Source organism: Lacerta agilis, chromosome 13, assembly GCF_009819535.1.
Source record: "Lacerta agilis isolate rLacAgi1 chromosome 13, rLacAgi1.pri, whole genome shotgun sequence".
In the NCBI taxonomy this organism is placed as follows: domain Eukaryota; kingdom Metazoa; phylum Chordata; class Lepidosauria; order Squamata; family Lacertidae; genus Lacerta; species Lacerta agilis.
In genome coordinates this window covers 29,409,594-29,427,134 of record NC_046324.1, presented here as the reverse complement: position 1 = coordinate 29,427,134, position 17,541 = coordinate 29,409,594, and the positions used below count along the sequence as shown (strand labels likewise).

Sequence of the window (17,541 nt, the reverse complement as noted above, 5' to 3'; positions counted from 1 at the left end):
AGATGGAGGGCACAAGGAGAAGGGGACGACAGAGGATGAGATGGTTGGACAGTGTTCTCGAAGCTACTAACATGAGTTTGGCCAAACTGCGAGAGGCAGTGAAGGATAGGTGTGCCTGGCATGCTCTGGTCCATGGGGTCACGAAGAGTCGGACACGACTGAACGACTGAACAACAAGCACCCTTAACAAACTACACCTCCCAGCATTCTTTGGGGGAAGCTATATAAAAGTTATTTTAGCATTCCATGCTAAAGTGGTATCATGGCACTTTAAATGCATGGTGTGAATGTGACCATCATTGATTGGGAAGTCTTGTGCAACAGTGGGCTTTGATCTGATCCAGTGGGTCTCTTCTAATATTCTTAGATCTTTTCTGAATCAAAAAATATATCCCAACCCAGACCTCAAGTAGCCTTTGGGATTCACTGGAAGCTGATGGAGAAGAGAATTGATCCCTTGAGGAAGTTGGTACGCCACACTATAAAGAAAGGATTGCAGAAACATCTGTGGTCAAAAGTCCTGCTCAATGTCGGCCAAAGATTGTAAATACTGTACCTACAGCAACCTGGAGTGTGAATTTGCATGCTCTGATTTCCGCATATATGAAAACAAAGTAAAAGTAAAAATGTTCTGCTTGTCAGGCACAATTCATTACCGGTAACTTATTTCCTTGGGAAAACACCTTTCTGACTCAGACGCCCAACCTAAACATTTGCTAGCTATTGCTGTCCTGGTCATTTGGGGGAATGGGAGAACATCAGTGTCAAAAAACCTTCCTATATAGCTTAGAGAGGTTGACAGGGCAGTTCCAACATTGGCTTGCTACATGTGCCATGTTTGTGGAGGTCAAAGCAGAAATTCAGCATGAGGTCCAAGCCTGGAGCCTCTGCCCTATTGCTGATGGGCAGTTCCAAAGCCATTGCAGCAGCCCAAGTGTGACTTTTTGAGTTTCTGGTCCATGGTCTCTCTAGATCCAGAGGTGCTAATACAGCTTCCTGCCAAGGGTGCAAGAGATGGAGGCGGGCACCAATATGGCTCCATGCCAGGAACACACAGGAGCCTAGTTATGCCTCTTGCCTAAGATAGTTGGATAGAAGAATGTTAAACTGTAACTGCTTTTACATGTTTTTAATTATAATTGGTTTTTTAAACTATTTTAGAATGGCTTGGCTTGGCTTGGCTTTTAAACTGTGCATCTGCCATTCTCAGCTCCTTGGGAAGAAAGAGTTGTATATAAATTCAATTATTATTAATAATAAACTAGCTGGCCCAGCCACGCATTGCTGTGGTTTTTTTTGCTTTTTTAAATTCTGACCCTGAAAGTATTCTGGAAGCTCCAGTTTTCATTCTTCCCTGTCCCTCTAGAGCAGTAGTCAGCAACCTTTTTCAGCCGTAGGCTGGTCCACTATCCCTCAGACCATGTAAATGAATGAATTCTTATGCCCCACAAATAACCCAGAGATGCATTTTACATAAAAGAACACATTGGTCGGTGGTATTGATCACTTGGGACTGTGTGTGTGTGGAACATGCGAAGCTGCGGTGGCCATTTTAGGTGAGGGCACTTGGGAAATTTTAAAATGCCTGTGAGTGTGCAGAGGCCATTTTAATTGAGGGCACTGGGCACCTTATGGAGGCCTACTGCGGGCCTTGCTGTGTTTTTTTTACTGTAAAAGCGCACACCCCCCACAAAGACCCTCCTCCTCACAATTAACTGGCCCCATGCTCTACGCCATTAAAAAGAGCATTCTCCCCCACCCCAGTACCAAAATTACGCACCCCAGCGACAAAATCCCCTCAGAGCCGGTCTTACTCACTGCAACCTCTCAGGCAGCCTTGGGCTTATTTCGCTCCCACATTTTTTCTCTCCCCCCTCTCTTCCGCAACTGCCCTGCCTCCTGCTCTGTCTTTTTTCCACATTTCCACTAAGCAGTTTATGTCAGAAAGTCCTTGGGTACTTACAGATGGCAGTTATAAAATGGTGGATGGGGCATTATTTGTCGGCACAGGTCTGATGATGTCAGCAGGCAACCCGCCTTTCTATTGGATGCTGTTGGAGTCTTCATTCCTTTTGCTGGTGAGGTATAATAGGTGCGCCACTCCCCCCCTTTATCCTTTATTTTAGGTATGACAGGTGTGGGTTTTTTAAATTTTTATTATGCCAGATCCTTCCTTGATGGTCAAGTTACGCTTTGTCCTAATTTGATGCTGTTTGGTGCAGTGGTTACGGAAAACATAGGTTTCCGGCGTACATGCAATGGGAAAATATATATATATATATATATATATATATATATATATGTATGTATATATATATATATATATATATATATATATATATATATATATTAATTAGCATATGAAAAGTTGATGCACATCTATGTCTTTTTTGTGGGTGATGCATTTCCTCTTTATTTGGAAAAGTAACACCACCCCCCACACCCAAAGTCACATTCAGTGAGGCTCTAACATGTCAGCTTTGTTCTTCTGCTTGGCTTCTGGAGGGAAAAAAATCAAAGAAACCCTGCACTTGCCAAAACATTTTAGAACCAGGAAGCAAAGGCTCAGCCCCATTCACAAGGCTCAGATGAGAGACCATGCGAATGATCCCCACCCTAAAAGCAGATCAACCTTATGGTAACTCTGGACTTTACAAGACCCTTACATTTCTACTGTGTCCATTGCAAATATCAGCAGCACCTGCAAATTAAGTGTGCACACACACAAAAGTAGGCGAAGTGCTATGAGGTAGCAGTTGAATGTAGAAGAAAATAAATATGAACAGAAAACATGGATCTGAAATTTGGAGATTCTTGAATTTGCTCTTCCATTGCTACCTAGCAACACAGCCAGCCAACCCAAGTTGCGTATCTGGCAGCAGAATAGCAGAATGCAAGAGGCAGCGCTTCACCCACCTGTTCCACTGCTTCCACCTGGACAGAGAAGCCAAGCAAGCAGCAACAAGGAAAACCCTGCCTCCTGCCAAGTTTGGCAAGTGCTGGGGCACAGCAGCAGGAGATTCAGAATGCAGTGGGTGGGGCCAGAAGGCGGCAATGACCATTTTGCCTCAGGTGGCTAAACTGCATGGGTCACCCCTGCCTAGCACCCAGATACAACCAACATATGCAGCTAACAGAGCAATCCTAGTGTGGTTTACTGAGTCAATTTGCATAGCTCAGTGGCAGAGCATCAAGGCAATTCTGAACTTTTCAGAACCTCTGCACAGTTTTGCTCATGCACTAAAAAGCATGGAAATTGCAATTGCAGGTACTCAGACCTACCATCTGCATCAGGTAAGCAGTAAGCAATTCCACAGCAGCCTTTCCTAGTTGGAATGCTCCAGATGTTTTGGCTGTGTTAGACTAGGACCTGCGAAAGCAGGGTTCAAATCCCAACTCAGCCATGAAGTCCACTGGGTCACCTTGGGCCAATTCCTCTCTCTCTCTCTCTCTCTCTCTCTCAGCCCAACACACATGAAACCGGTCCATTCAGTTCAGTACAGTGGTACCTCGGGTTACAGACACTTCAGGTTACAGATGCTTCAGGTTACAGACTCCGCTAACCCAGAAATATTACCTTGGGTTAAAAACTTTGCTTCAGGATGAGAACAGAAATCGTGGGGGGGCGGTGTGGCAGCAGTGGGAGGCCCCATTAGCTAAAGTGGTACCTCAGGTTAAGAACAGAGTCAGGTTAAGAACGGACCTCCAGAACGAATTAAGTTCTCAACCCGAGGTACCACTGTATTGTCTACACCACTGGTCTTCAGCTGGTGGGTCGGCACCCACTAACATGCTACAGCCTGATCCAAAGTGGATTGCATGAGGAGCGCTACCACCCTGAAAATATATGGGAAAAGATTAAGAAATGGGTCCCCAAATGCATGTATGATTAAAAGTAGGGCCTGGGTCTTCAAAGGCTGAATATACCTGGTTTGCACTGATTGGCAGCAGCTCTCCAAGATTTCAGGCAGGGTCTCTCCCAGTCCCACCAAGAGATGCTGGGGACTGAACCTGATGCCTTCTGCATGCTAAGCAGTTGTTCTACCACTGAGCTATGGGCCTAGCTCACAAGGTTGCTGTCAGGATAAAATGGAGAAGGTGGAGGCTGAAGTGTGTATGCTCTGTGGAGGAAAAGTGGGATAGAAGTATAAAAAGAAATAAAGTATCTAAACTAGCCTATAAGTGAATAAACTACAGTATATTTTTAACTTACTTTCCTAATAATTTGTAAATTATAAAAGTGGTATATAAATTTTGTTAAATAAAAAAGAGATGAAATATTCAGACTTTCAAACAGTATGTTATGCCTGAGCCTTCATTGCTGAAACTCCCAACAGCATTTTCATGCTCACAAACTCCTGATGAAGGCTTAAGGAACCATTGTGACATAACCCATTCAAGCAGAGTGAAGGGGCAATAGGCTGTCAACAGTGGCAGGAGTTGGGGGCTCCCAGCTGTTAAAAAGCCACATAAAGTCTTTTCATACTGCCTGAGAAATTAATCCCTTATTTGATGTTCATAATTGCTGGATCGATTTAACATCCCAGGACTGGAGCTAACATTTGCTTGGATTTGGCACCATTGATAGGGAACTGCCTGCTGTGTCCTCCGCTTTGAAGTCACCCTGGTGTTTGGGCCTCCAGCACCTTCTTCAGCATGTCCAAGCCATCTAAGAGGCATTTGATGCTGGTGTTCTACTGGGTTAGGAAGAAGCCCCTGACAGAGAAGCCATGCCCTACCATCTCGGCCAAACCTTCTGCGTCAGCGCCAGCTTGGAACACTCCTCACATTTCACCCTACTTCACGAGGAGCAAGACACAAGCCGCTCCGCTCAGGAGGTCCAGCAGGCGCAAGTTGCTGCGACTGCCAAATCTCACCGACCCCATGTTTTTAAGATCTGCCTTTGGCAGCGTCGGCCAGAAGAGAGCCCGCAGGCGTGGCAAGCAAAAGAAGACTCCAGCGGAAACAGGAAAAGGGGTAAGGACTAGGCTAGAGGCAAGAAAGGCTCCAAAGCTATTTGCGGGGTGGGATTGCTTTGGAAGATGCCTTCTCAGAATCTCTACCCTTGAACCATGTAAGGACATAAGAAGAGTCTGTTGGATCAGGCCACATTGGCCTGTCTAGTTCAGCATCCTGTTCTCACAGTGGCCATCCAGAGGCCTGTGGAAACAAGAGCATTCTGTATTCCCTTCCTGAAATTTCCAGCAACTACTATTCACAAACGTTACTGCCACTGACTGTGGAGGTAGAGCATAGCCATCATGCAATAGTGGCCATTGATAGCCTTCTCCTGCATAAAACCATCCAAATTGGTGGCCGTCACAGCTTTCTGTGGGATTGAGCTTCCAGAGGGGTAGCTGAGCATGCCTGCTGCAGCAAAAACATGCATTAAAAGCACATGATTTCTCCCAAAGAATCCTGGGAACTGCAGTTTGTAAAGGGTGCTACAAATTGTAGCTATGCGGTAGAAGGGTAATCTACAGTTCCCAGGATTCTGCTTTTAATGTCTGGTGTGTACAGCCTTAAATTAGCTACGCCAGCTCTGCAATACTAGAGCAAAGATTATAATGCATATTGTTGTTGTTGTACTTTTATAAATATTATAAAACCCATTCCTACAAGCCATGTAGTCTGGAATAAACTCAGTCACCCCTCCCATCATTAATTGTAGTCACAGCAGTTCTTACATGCAAATAGAGTTCATTAATTTTAATAGAGCTACTCCAGAATGAAGAAAACTGCAGTTTATGGCATTACACTAAGTGCTAATTAGGCTTGACATTTGATAATTATATGGTCATAAAGTAAACAAGAGTTAAAAAATAATTGCTGGTGTTACAGTTGTTCTAGCTGAAGGCACTGGAAGGCCCAGCAGATAGCAGTGGATGTCTGGATAAAATGGAATGTGAGAGACATAAAAAGCAAAAATTGTAAATTGTATTATTTATTTGCTAACATTGTATTGCTTTTTAAACAAAAATATATTCACCACACCTTAATTTCCATCTATTATTATTATTATTGGTCTGTTAATTAGACTGCATTATTAATATTATTAATAATAATTGAAACCTCCTCCCTTAGTTTTCATCTACTGTTATTACTGCAGTCTATTAATAAGAATAATATTATTCTTAATACGAATATTAGTGTTATTAATACCGAGGTCTTCTTCATAGGCTGCAAAAATAACAACAACGCCCCTCCCTTCCGAGGAAGCGGCCTACGGGAGTTGCCATGACAACCACTCTCAGCCTCCTTTTTCTCCCCCCACGAACGGGCGGGCCCCTTCTGGCCCAGCATGCTTTGCGCGCACCCAACATGGCGGCGCCCAGCCCCAGCACGTCCCGGCCGGAGCCCGCTTTCCCTTTCCCCTTCCCCTCCTCGACGGCCGGGGCTGAAAAACCCGCGGAGGGGCAGCCTCTGCCGGCCGCCGAACCGAAGAAGAAGAAGCCGCCCTGTCGGGCCTGCACGGACTTCAGGAGTTGGATACGGGATCAGAGGAAGCAGTCGGACCTGGTGAGGGCTGGCAGTGGGGCTCCGGAAGGCCGCAGGGAGGGCGGGAGGAGGGAGCCGTGGCCGTTGGGAGCCCAGCGAGGACGCAAGGCGGGAGCGGGCGGAGCTGTGCGAGTTCACTTTGGGAGGGGGCGAGAGCAGTCGGTCCCCTGCTTGCCTTGGGACTAAGGCGTTATCTCTGCTTCTGTGGAGTGGAGGGTGAGGGAGAAGCTCGTAGACGATGGCGCGATCATATTTACTTATTACATGTATATCCATTGGGGTTTTTTTCTTTAAAAAATGTTTAGGGGTACTCTCATTTTGACTCAAGAAATTCACCATTTTATAGTTCAAATCGGGAAAAATAGATACAGTAAATGGACAAAAGTACAAAGATTCACAAAATGTTTAGGGGTATGCGTACCCCTGCATTCCCCCAGAAAAAAGCACTGTGTATATCCCACCTTTCCCTAAGAAGTGCAAGGTGGTGTACATGGCTCTCTGTCTCCCCATTTTATCCTCGCAACAACTGTAAAGGCTAGGTTGAGAGACAGTGACTAGCCTAAGGTCACCCACTGAGCTTCATAGTTGAGTGGGGATTCGAACCCTGGGCTGCCACATCTTAGTCCAACACTAACCGCTACACAACTTCAACAACTCCTTAACAACCATCTCAAGGTGAGACACACAAAAAGTAATTAAAAATACCAAACCAACAGATACATTTAGCACAAGACTAAAACCCTAGCAAGTGGGCACTTGCAGTAAAGACCCATTGATCCAGCTGGGAAAGCCTGTTGGAACAAAAACATCTTCAGTTGTTTCTGGAAGGTGGCTCATGGGGCATTGTGGGATGTAAGGAGAGGGGTGTCACAGGGTTGAACTTGCCCTTTGGACATGGAGAGAGTGTTGTAAAAAGTATATATATGACCCGCCTTTTCCTGATCATTATGGAATGAATCATGTGGGGCAGAGATATTCTCCTTCCTTGTTGAATTTATAGAGACATGAGAAGCTGCCTTATACTTGACTATAAACTGTCTTGAGCACTAAAAACGTTAGGTATTACTGCTGAAAGTAAATAACTAAAATATTTCTGATTCAGTACCAAGAGTTTAATTCCCTGAGGTATATCCAACTAAGCTCTACTCAGATAAGACCCACTGGAATTAAAGAACCTGAGTTAGGCATGCCCATTAATTTCAACAGGTATCCTCTGTGTAGCAAGGACGCAGGTGGCGCTGTGGGTTAAACCACAGAGCCTGGGGCTTGCCGATCAGAATGTTGGCGGTTCGAATCCTGCGATGGGGTGAGCTCCCATTGTTCGGTCCCTGCTCCTGCCTACCTAGCAGTTTGAAAGCACGTCAGAGTGCAAGTAGATAAATAGATATTGCTCCGGCAGGAAGGTAAACGGCGTTTCTGTGCACTGCTCTGGTTCGCCAGAAGCAGCTTAGTCATGCTGGCCACATGACCTGGAAGCTGTACACTGGCTTCCTCGGCTAGTAAAGCGAGATGAGCGCTGCAAACCCAAAGTTGTCTGCGACTGGACCCCTGGTCAGTGGTCCCTTTACCTTTACCTCTGTGTAGCATTTGCTACAACCCTCTATCCAGCTTTTTTACAGGGTCCAGTGGGACCATGGGTTTGTTCAAAGGCCTGTCCCCAGAAGCTCTTTAAACCTGTGGAACTCTCTTCAGAGCTCTAGGAAGTAGTGGATCCAATGCCTTTCTGCCCTGAGGATGCAGTGGCTCTGTCTCAGGGTTCAAAATTAGCAGGGCAACAGGCGTATTTTGCACCTAAAGATTCTCCATTTGTGAGTACCTCAAAAAGTCTGGGTGCCATTTTTTTGTGCCTGGCTGACACTCAAGGATTACTGAAATGTATGTGCTTTGAAGCCTCAAAGTATATGTTAAGAATAGATAATATGAAAAGGAATTTAACAGTAGAGTGTTTTGAAAACTAAAGTATGTACCAATATTTTTATTGTAAATACCAAACTAAACATGTATTAACAATGTCTGCTAAAAATGTGATATTAACAACGTTTCACTTATGTGAATTGCGTATTAGTTCATGCTTATCAAAATAAGTGTTGCCGATAACCAACCAACCCCCCACCCCGGGTGCCTAGACATTCTGTTTTGGACCCACAACCCAAGTCCCAGAAGCCATTTGGCTCTTAGCTTTTCTATCCCATTTTCTAACACTGCTCTGTCTCTGGAGTCCCATAAAGCTTTGTGGTGGGATATTCTTGCCATTGTAGTTCCGCTTATTGATGCTTTGGCTCAGCTTGGGAGAGATTCTTGGGAGAGATATGGAAGATTTGGACATAGCTTCTGTAGTTTTACTAATTACAGCTGAAAACTATGCATACAAATATTGGTGAGGTGTTGTGTCTCTTCAAAAATGCATAACTGCTGTGCTGACATCACAGTGTGACTTGGCATAGTATGCTTTGCCCAACCTGACTTAATCCCCAAACTGACAGGACAGTTTGCATAGGCAGTGGAAGGGGAAGTGAGCAGGGCCTTTGATGCAGCTGTGACTTACAAATCTGCTTTAGAGTCACAGTGTGCAGGACTTGTAAGGGTTCTGCTATGGTTCCTCGCGAGTAAAGAGGCTCGACTCAAGTCCTGTATATTTACAGGTTTTATTGTGCAGATATGTACAGTGCAGAGCTCAAAAGTCCATGACCAGCTTAGTCACTTTCAGATCCCAGAAGTGGCGCTTTTCTGGAGCGCCCCCAACATACGAACTTGGGCACCCCTAGTCTCCTCCTTCCCTCCTTACGTTTCACATCCCTGCATAATTGGGGTGACGGAACTGTCATTGCTCCCTCTTGGCTGGGTCCGCTGAGGGGGTGTTGGGTCTCTGAAGCATCCCCCAGCCCTCTCTCCGCTGGGCTGCTTTCCTTCCTGTCGCTCCTGCTGGAAATCCCCCTGCTATCCCCGCAGTGCTGTGGCTCTCCATCCTTTGACAGCCCCTGCACCGCCCCGCTTGGCACTGACTGTTCCATGACAGGACTGTTCTGTGTTTTCTCTGGCTTATTGCTGATGAGTAAATGTTTTTCCAAACCTAGGAAACAGGAGCCACAGAGAAGGAGGTACCTCCTGATTGCCCTTTAGATAAAGAACAACTGGGGAGAAGTTCGTGGTCGTTTCTTCACACGATGGCAGCGTTTTACCCAGATCGGCCCACTAAAACTGAGCAGAAAGACATGGTTCAGTTCATCCGCTTATTTTCCAAGTTTTTCCCTTGTGATGAATGTGCGGAGGACCTGAGAAGCAGGTGAGTGAACCAGCCAAGTAGGTCCCATGCCTCACCTGCAAGAGGTAGCATTTAGCCTTGGTATGAGGTGGATTGTAGTAGAGGCTGGTCCATCAGGGAAGAGAGGAACTGCCCTGCTAACCTCAGTCTGCCCTCTGCCAATCTCCACCTGCCTACCTCCTTACTTACAACCAGTCTGGGAAGTGGCACTGCTTGCCATCTTCCTCCTTCTCCTTAGTTTCAGTGTTGTCCCTTGCAAAACTTCATAGAGAGGAGGATGGGGACAGAACCAGAAGGAGTTGGTTGTACCTATTATAGGTTCTGGCTTCACTTACTGTTGGGCTCCTTGACTTGCACCCCACCAGTCCTAGGGGGCACCAGCCACTACTGGTGAATGGGAAATTCAACAAAATGCCATTGGACTCTGTTTGGTTTTCCCTCATACACAGAATACGAAGAAACCAACCTGATGCCAGCAACCGGCGTAATTTGACGCAGTGGTTCTGCCGGCTTCACAACGAGGTCAATAAGAAGCTGGGGAAGCCCGAATTTGACTGTTCCCTTATAGATGAGCGTTGGCGAGATGGCTGGAAGGACGGGTCCTGCGATTAGATATCCTGGCAGATGCAAGATTGGTCCACCTTGATTAAAAGAAGCTAGAAAGAAAGAACTATGAAATCAAGCCTTGTATGGACTTTTGCTGAAGTGTACAATTGTGCTTTGGTATTGAGGTTGTGGTGATACAGGAGGAGGAGAAGGTGCAGGTATTAGAATAGATGCCCTGCCTGATTGTTTCTGATTCTGGAAAAAGTAACAAGAAGGTCCTGAAGTAAGCTAGTCTTATGGCAATTTTCTACCTGCTGGTTGTCTCCTTTTCCAGACCACATATTTACTAGCAAATGCTCCTTAAATTTCTTATCAGTACTTTCTTCATGGTAGGGAAAAACATTTCTCCAGCCACTGAATTAGGCTGGTGGGAAAACGTTTTAGGACTTTTTTTTGCCACCCCCAGATCTGCAATCTGCCTTCATTTTGTTTGTCTCTATGATCAGATTTTACGTTGTGTCTTTTTTCTTCCCTTATCCTTGTAATCTAGAATGGTTTAGAAATCATTTTAAAGAGAGTACAACAGTAATTTAACCACTGTGGAGCTGCAGGGCTCTCTTCCTTCAAGGGATAATAAAACCAGCCTTTCCCAACTTGGTGCCCTTCAGCTGTTTAGGACTACAACTTCCAGTGTCCTCAGCACAGCCATGCTGACTGGTGCCAGTGGGAATTGTAATGCAAAACAACTGAAGAGCACCAGGTTGGGGAAGGCTGCCTTAAGTTTTCCACAGGTTAATTAAGGTACAAAGAAACTTAAGAGTTGTAGAATCCCAGTAACTTCTATTTTGCTGAAGTCCTAAAGCAGGGAAAATAAAGTAATTTCTGAGTGCAAGTCTAGGTCTCACATTTCAGCTTTGTCAACAGATACTGTTCTTTGATTTCTCTCTGTCTGGCAAGAGGGTAATATAAATGAAAGGAATGATTAAGCACAGGGAAATTAGGATTATGTATGTCATGTATTGAAATATAACTCGTGAGAGGTGGGGTTCATGAAGGTCATATTAGCCCCACAGCACTGGGAAGAGTCACTGAGCTTCCTTTTTCAAGGAAGGTTTTATTAACTCATCATAACTTTGTGTGCGGGAAGTCAGGCATTCTATGAAATTATAATATGAAATAGTTGTACACTGAGCATACAAAGGTAGAGATGGACCATTACATGTTGTAGGAATCCTTGTGTGAACAGCCTGTTGTCCACAGTGGCATTGGCAGTGGGATGAAGACCTGGCAGTGAGTATTTGAAGAGATTATTGGCCCTTGCAAACATTTTACATGGGTGGCATTACTGCTTTTGCGCTGCAGAAAGTCCTGAGATGTGAATTGTACTTCATCTGATTTAGGGTAGATTTTAGCTTTTTACTCACAAGTGAAATTTAGATAACTTGCACTTAAGCAACAATTATGTGAAGCTGTTGGCCTGATTTAGATGTAACCATGGTTTGTTTATATATACAAGCTGGGTCAAGCTGTGAGCTTGTGTGATCCACCTCTTCTTCCTTCAAGCACAACAGGAAGATGTTTGAGCCTTCCATTTTCTCATTTTATCCAAATATGGGAAAGTGGTTTGAAGAAACCATGGTTCAGTGTTCCTGGTTTGTTAACTATCAAATAATAGTTTTTATATCATGTTACTTGTGGTTCTGGATACGTACACTTGCCTCCTCATACATAATGAGCAACTTTAATAGCCATGTATATAGAAACATCTATGAGTGAGTTTCATCACTGGAAACAAACAAGTAGTTCTTGGGCACTTTATTAACAAAACCTGCGTTTATATGGCTGCATATGCCCCACCCCGCCCCAGTAAATCTATTTTATGTCCAGGCCATTTTATATGAAAAGAGTCTAGTAATACCTTGATCTACATATAGGTTGCCTTGTTTCTACTAGATTTCCTGGTCTCCTACTTTCAGGCTAACATCACAGTATAGATCAAGAGACTTCTGGGCTTTGGCAGCCTTCGCCAATCTGGTTTCCTCCTGATGTTTTGAAATTACAACTCCCATCATTTCTAAGATGATGGGAGTTGTAGTCCAAAATGGCTGTGCTGGCTGGGGCTGATGGGAGCTGTCAAAAACATCAGGAAGGCACCAGGTTTGTGACAGCTGGGCAAAGGGGTGCAAGGTTCTGGCCTGGAGCTTTGAAACACTTCTAAGAAGCCAGTGAAATGGCAGCCCCTAAACTGACAGTCTTTCACCTTCACTGCGACCCAAACTAGAACCCTGCAATTTATAGCAGGTGGACCAGGGAGAATGGCATGTAAGGTTAATAGACTCCAGCCTGGCTTGGTGCATTTTAAAGCACTTTCACGGTACCTAGGCAAAAAGGTGGCAATCCCATGTGGTGGTCGTATGGCTAAAGGTTTTGTTGAAGGAAAAGTGATGTTTTATATCTTGACTTAAAAGTTGAGCTGCTCTGTATAATTTATTTTGAGGCATTTCTGTTTATCGGTAAAGAATGTCAATTATCCAAATGCACTTGATGAAGGCAGTTGGTAAAGTGTATCTCAAAAACGTATTTATTTCCTGGCTGGTGACCAAACAATAAAGTTAAGTATTTCCTTTATTCCTCCCTTCCATTTTAATTTTTAAAAAACATTGTCCACGTTGTAGGGCCTTAGTATCTTGGGAAGGAGGGACACAGAGAGAGAGTTGGTGGTGGTTTTATTTTCTATTCACAAGCCAGATTCAGGTAATAAATTACATAAAGAGACATAAGTGAGGTATCATATTAAAACACAGAATAGTTTGTAGGAAAATAGTATAACATTCCATAATTCCTCAAACAATGGCTAAGAAGGTATTGGGTCTTTAATGGGCCCAATCCAACAGAGCTATTCTTCTGTTTATGTTTTGGTGTTGGATGGGGAAGGAGCAGTTTTACAAGGAAGGGTGATCATCTGATGCTGTAAAGCATGTGGTTTCTTTGTGCCTTTAACAGTTGTCTAGAAGGGAGAATTTTAACAGATGCAGCTTCTTGCATCACAGTGAAACAGATGGGGAAAACGGTGCCTGCTCAAATTCTCCTTTCCACCGAGCTCTTAATCTTTCATTGCAGTGACCTAGAAGCAGACAGTTCACCAATGTCATTTTTCTCCACTAATTATCATAGAATCTTCTCACATAAGCACAGCCACTTAAAAACATCAACAGCCTCTTCTAGGATTCTGCTGTATTGAAGGATAAATTCAAATCTAACCTAGAACCCTACAAATTGAAGGCCTCTTGTTCTCATCTTGTGCCTCATCAGAGGTTGGGATAGCCTTCAATCAATCAATCAATCAGTCAGTCAATCATTTTATTTGTATGTTGCCTTTCTAAAGCTAAAACCGTGCTCAAAGCAACTTACAACATGTAAAAATTACATAACTAAAAGCACAACAAAAGTACCGTAGTTGAAAACAATAAACAAAACATCAAAAAGTATACAACCAGATTAGACAATTTCCACATAGATCCCAAGATCAAAAATAAAGCTACAAAGAATTAATAGCAACCCCCCTCCCAACAAAGTGCGCTAAATAATACCTCAGCACAGCATTTCTTTCTTGCACAAGTTTCATGGGGTTAGCTAATAACTGCCCCTTCAGAGCCAAGTAGGCATTGTCTACATTCTCAAAAGCTGTGCTAATTTCCAGACCCTAATCCGGGGTGTGGTGTGGGGCAGACCAAGGGCTCTGAAGGTGGGTTGAAAGCACTTGTGCTCAGGTACAAGAAGTCATCAATGGGTGGGTGAGAGGGGGGGTAATGTGTTTTCTGAATTAACACCTTAATTTTAAGTCTCGGCATCATTACTGGTGGAATAATGGACACACTTTTAAGCTTCACATTTGGTTTATTCACATTATCAGCTCATTTCAATAATATTCCAACATCAGGCACTGTTCGTTATTTTCACTATTCCTTCATTTAGCAGTGCCCTGATTCAGCCTGAGGGTTGCCACTTTGCCACCATTGCATGTTACATTTTTTTTTTTTAAGGAAGTGTTATGCCAGTGGGTGACATTCAGGAAGGGAACTCTGAATGTTGCCTTTCCCTCTGGCAGTTGGAAAAATGCAGAGAGATGATGACTCACCTGTAATTGAGAGAGAGAGAGAAATCCTAAAGGCATAATAATGAATCCTACAAGTGAGGTTTTTTTCAGATTCCCCTCTCCCCCCGCCCCCAGTAGGAAATCACCAGAGCTCTCCCCACCCCAGAAGGGGCAGATCAGAAGGAAGGACTAATTTTGAATAATTTTTATTCCTTTCTCCCCAGAGATGGGCATCTTGTTCATTGACTTGTCTTCAAATATGTGCTATTTATAAGCTGTGCATGTGTCTGTTGCAAAAGGGTAAACCAAGGTACGGGGAGGTGGGGAGTTACAACAGGAGGCAAGCTTTGAAAGAATCCAGATGCCAATGGTAATTCTGGGTGTAATTCCCCTCCCTCTTTTTCTCTCTTCCCAGTCCAGAGCAGAGAAATGATGTCAAAGTTGTCATGGTATCAGTATCTATGGCATGAAAATCATCGATATGATGTCAGGGAGGGAGGGATTGAGAAAAGGAGGGTTTAGGACAGCAGCCTGGAAAGAGGGGAGGATTCCTTTTAGCATTTTGCGATAACATCCACATTGTCACGTCCTGCACCCCTCGTTTACAAATTATCTAGAACAGTTACCACTTCTTCATTCTGTATTCGGGACTGCTAGAATCCTATAAACATGCATTGAAGCAAGTTGGGGTGGAAGGAAAATCCAGCTGTTTCCTGAGAACATGTCACATGTCATTATAATCCAGAACGACAGTCCTGTCAGGTAGGCCAGCATTTCTCCAAATTGCAGGGAAAGGCTCACCAGAGGCCACTTGCTGTGTTGATGGTAGAGACAAGATTCAAACTTTGGGGACTTTCCAATTCATAGCTCTGCCTCTAGGCAACTGCTGCTACAGATCTTTTTTTATTCGGAGACATAGGAAGTGGCCTTACCCTGAGTCAGACATTCAGTCCATCTATCCTGCTGCACTGACTGGCAGTGGCTCTCCAACGTTGCAGATAAGGAGTCTTTCCCAGCCCAAACGGGAGATGCCATTGGGGATTAAACCTTCTGCATGCAAAACAGGTGCTCTACCACCGAGTTGCAGCCCTTCAATGTTGCCTTCTACTGAGTCAGACCATTGGACCATCTAGCTCAGTGCTGTCTGCACTGACTGGCAGCTGCTCTCCAGTCTCAAACCTTCTGCATGCAAAGCAGATGCCTTACCACTGAGCTGCGGCTGTTGTAGTATTTATATTCTGCCCGCCTCAATATAGAAATTATAGTGGCAGCATACACAGTTCTTACCCATCCACATTTTATCCTCACAACAACTCTGTGAGGTAGGCTAGGCTGAGAGGCAGTGACTGGCCGAAGGTCACCCAGTGAGCTTAATGGCTCCTGGTCTCCTAGGTCCTAGTCCAGCACTCTTAAGCACTGCACCATGCTGGCTTTCTTATCTTTCTTTGGGGTATGGGAAAAGGGGAACCTATCGCCCACAGGGGGCCAGTCACTGCTTCCTCTGAAAGCAAAGCAAAACTCCCATCTCATTTCTTGGTATTCTCATTTCTTCAGCGGTGACATCACACACACCACAGGCCCAGTGCAAAGTCCCCGTGGACAGCGAGGGGCTCTCCACGAACCCGTGACATTTTGAGGTGGGTGTGATTTAGATCCCTTGTGTTTTCTTGCATCTCATGTTTCATTCTGTGGCTGAGTGGCAGGTCCAAGTGAGCTTCGTGGCTGTGTGGAGATTTGAACCCAGCTCTCCCACAGCCTAGTCAAATCTGTTAGCTACCACATCATGGAACAAGCTCTCCCTTCTTCCTGTCCATCCAGCTCCCACTGTAACTCTCTGCTCAGTACTTTCCCTCCTTCATGGGATGCATCCGATCTCCCCTCAGAGTCCCATCAACAAAACCCGGCTTTCCCAGAAAGCTTTCCCAACAGGCTGATTTGAGTTGTTTTTGATGGTTTATGCTGTCTTTGATTGGATCTTTTTAGAAATTTTAAAAAATCCAAACAAACCCAGTCTCGTGTTTTTTTTTTATAAATGTGTCACGGTTTTCAATGTGGTTCTAGGTTGGTGTTTGAAATGTTTTGTCAGCTGCTTTGAGTGCTGTGAGAACAGCAGATACTGTGGCATGTAAATATTGAACATTAATTCTTAGCTATAGATACAGTGCTTTCAAAGTGTGCAAAAGGGACTTTGCATAAAGTTGGAACGGAACCTTTGGAATGTCTCTGGAAGATTGCCCAAGAGGGTTTTAAAGGGTTCCCCAGCCCTACCTAGTTTTTAGACATACTCATTGAAGAGGTCTTCCATCCATGGCTATCACCCAAGGTCTCCAAATGGAACATCCAGATTCAGAGGCTGTTGGGCAAGATGAACCTTGGGCACAGTACTCTATATCTCACATATATAACAAAAATTCTAATACTTCTGTTATTCTTATCAAAATACTTATGGACTGTCTAACAACCTAAAACCTCAAATTGGTGTACAAAAGGCATGCAATGCCAGTAACCAAAGTAAAACACAGCCTGTGGGGTGTAGTGTTCAGAGTGCTGACCTAAGACTTGGGTGACCCAGGTTCAAATCCCCACTCAGCCATACAAAGTTCAGTGGGTGATCTTGGGCCAGTCATGACCTCTCAGCATAAACTACCTTAAAAAGTTTGTTGTGAGGATAACAGGGGGGATGGGAAGGCCATGAGCTCCTTGGAGGAATGATATATAGATAGATAATGAAATACTTGGGAGGAACCTTTTTGTCACACACCCACTTTTCTGAGGGTGCAAGCAGTACTGCGAGCTGCAGGAGGCAACTGATGAAGGGGTGTGCAGAATAAAACATAAAATAAAATTAGGAGCACCGATAAGCAGAAATGCAAAATAATAAGGGGGGGGGGGAGAGCTGTCTTGGGTGGGAATCAGATTTGCAACAGTAGGCAAGAAATGAAGCGTGCACCAAACAGGGCGGGGGAGGAGCGGAAGGAAAAAGGAAGCATCTGAAGAATATAAATACATCCTTTAAAGGTGTGGTTTATGTGTGTGCACTTCAACACATGTTAGGAGCGTAAGAAAAGCCCTGCAGCTAGATCAGGCCAATGGTCCATCTAGTCCAGTATCCTTTTCTCACAGTGGCCCTTCATATCTC

The 17,541-nt window shown here is 44.5% G+C and overlaps 1 protein-coding gene across 1 annotated transcript; it reads left to right on the top strand.

Moving 5' to 3' along the window:
- The first annotated feature begins 6,291 nt into the window (after positions 1–6,291).
- On the top strand, positions 6,292–11,198 carry GFER (growth factor, augmenter of liver regeneration). Its single transcript, XM_033167394.1, has 3 exons — positions 6,292–6,519; positions 9,573–9,781; positions 10,210–11,198. The coding sequence occupies exons 1-3, from the start codon at positions 6,322–6,324 to the stop codon at positions 10,370–10,372; spliced, it is 570 nt and encodes a 189-aa protein (XP_033023285.1). The 5' UTR covers positions 6,292–6,321; the 3' UTR covers positions 10,373–11,198.
- Positions 11,199–17,541: the final 6,343 nt, after the last annotated feature.

Coding starts and splice junctions, on each gene's coding strand:
- GFER (XM_033167394.1), top strand. CDS start 6,322: ATGGCGGCGCCCAGCCCCAGCACGTCCCGGCCGGAGCCCGCTTTCCCT. Junction 6,520..9,572: donor AGAGGAAGCAGTCGGACCTG/GTGAGGGCTGGC, acceptor TTCCAAACCTAG/GAAACAGGAGCCACAGAGAA. Junction 9,782..10,209: donor GCGGAGGACCTGAGAAGCAG/GTGAGTGAACCA, acceptor CCTCATACACAG/AATACGAAGAAACCAACCTG.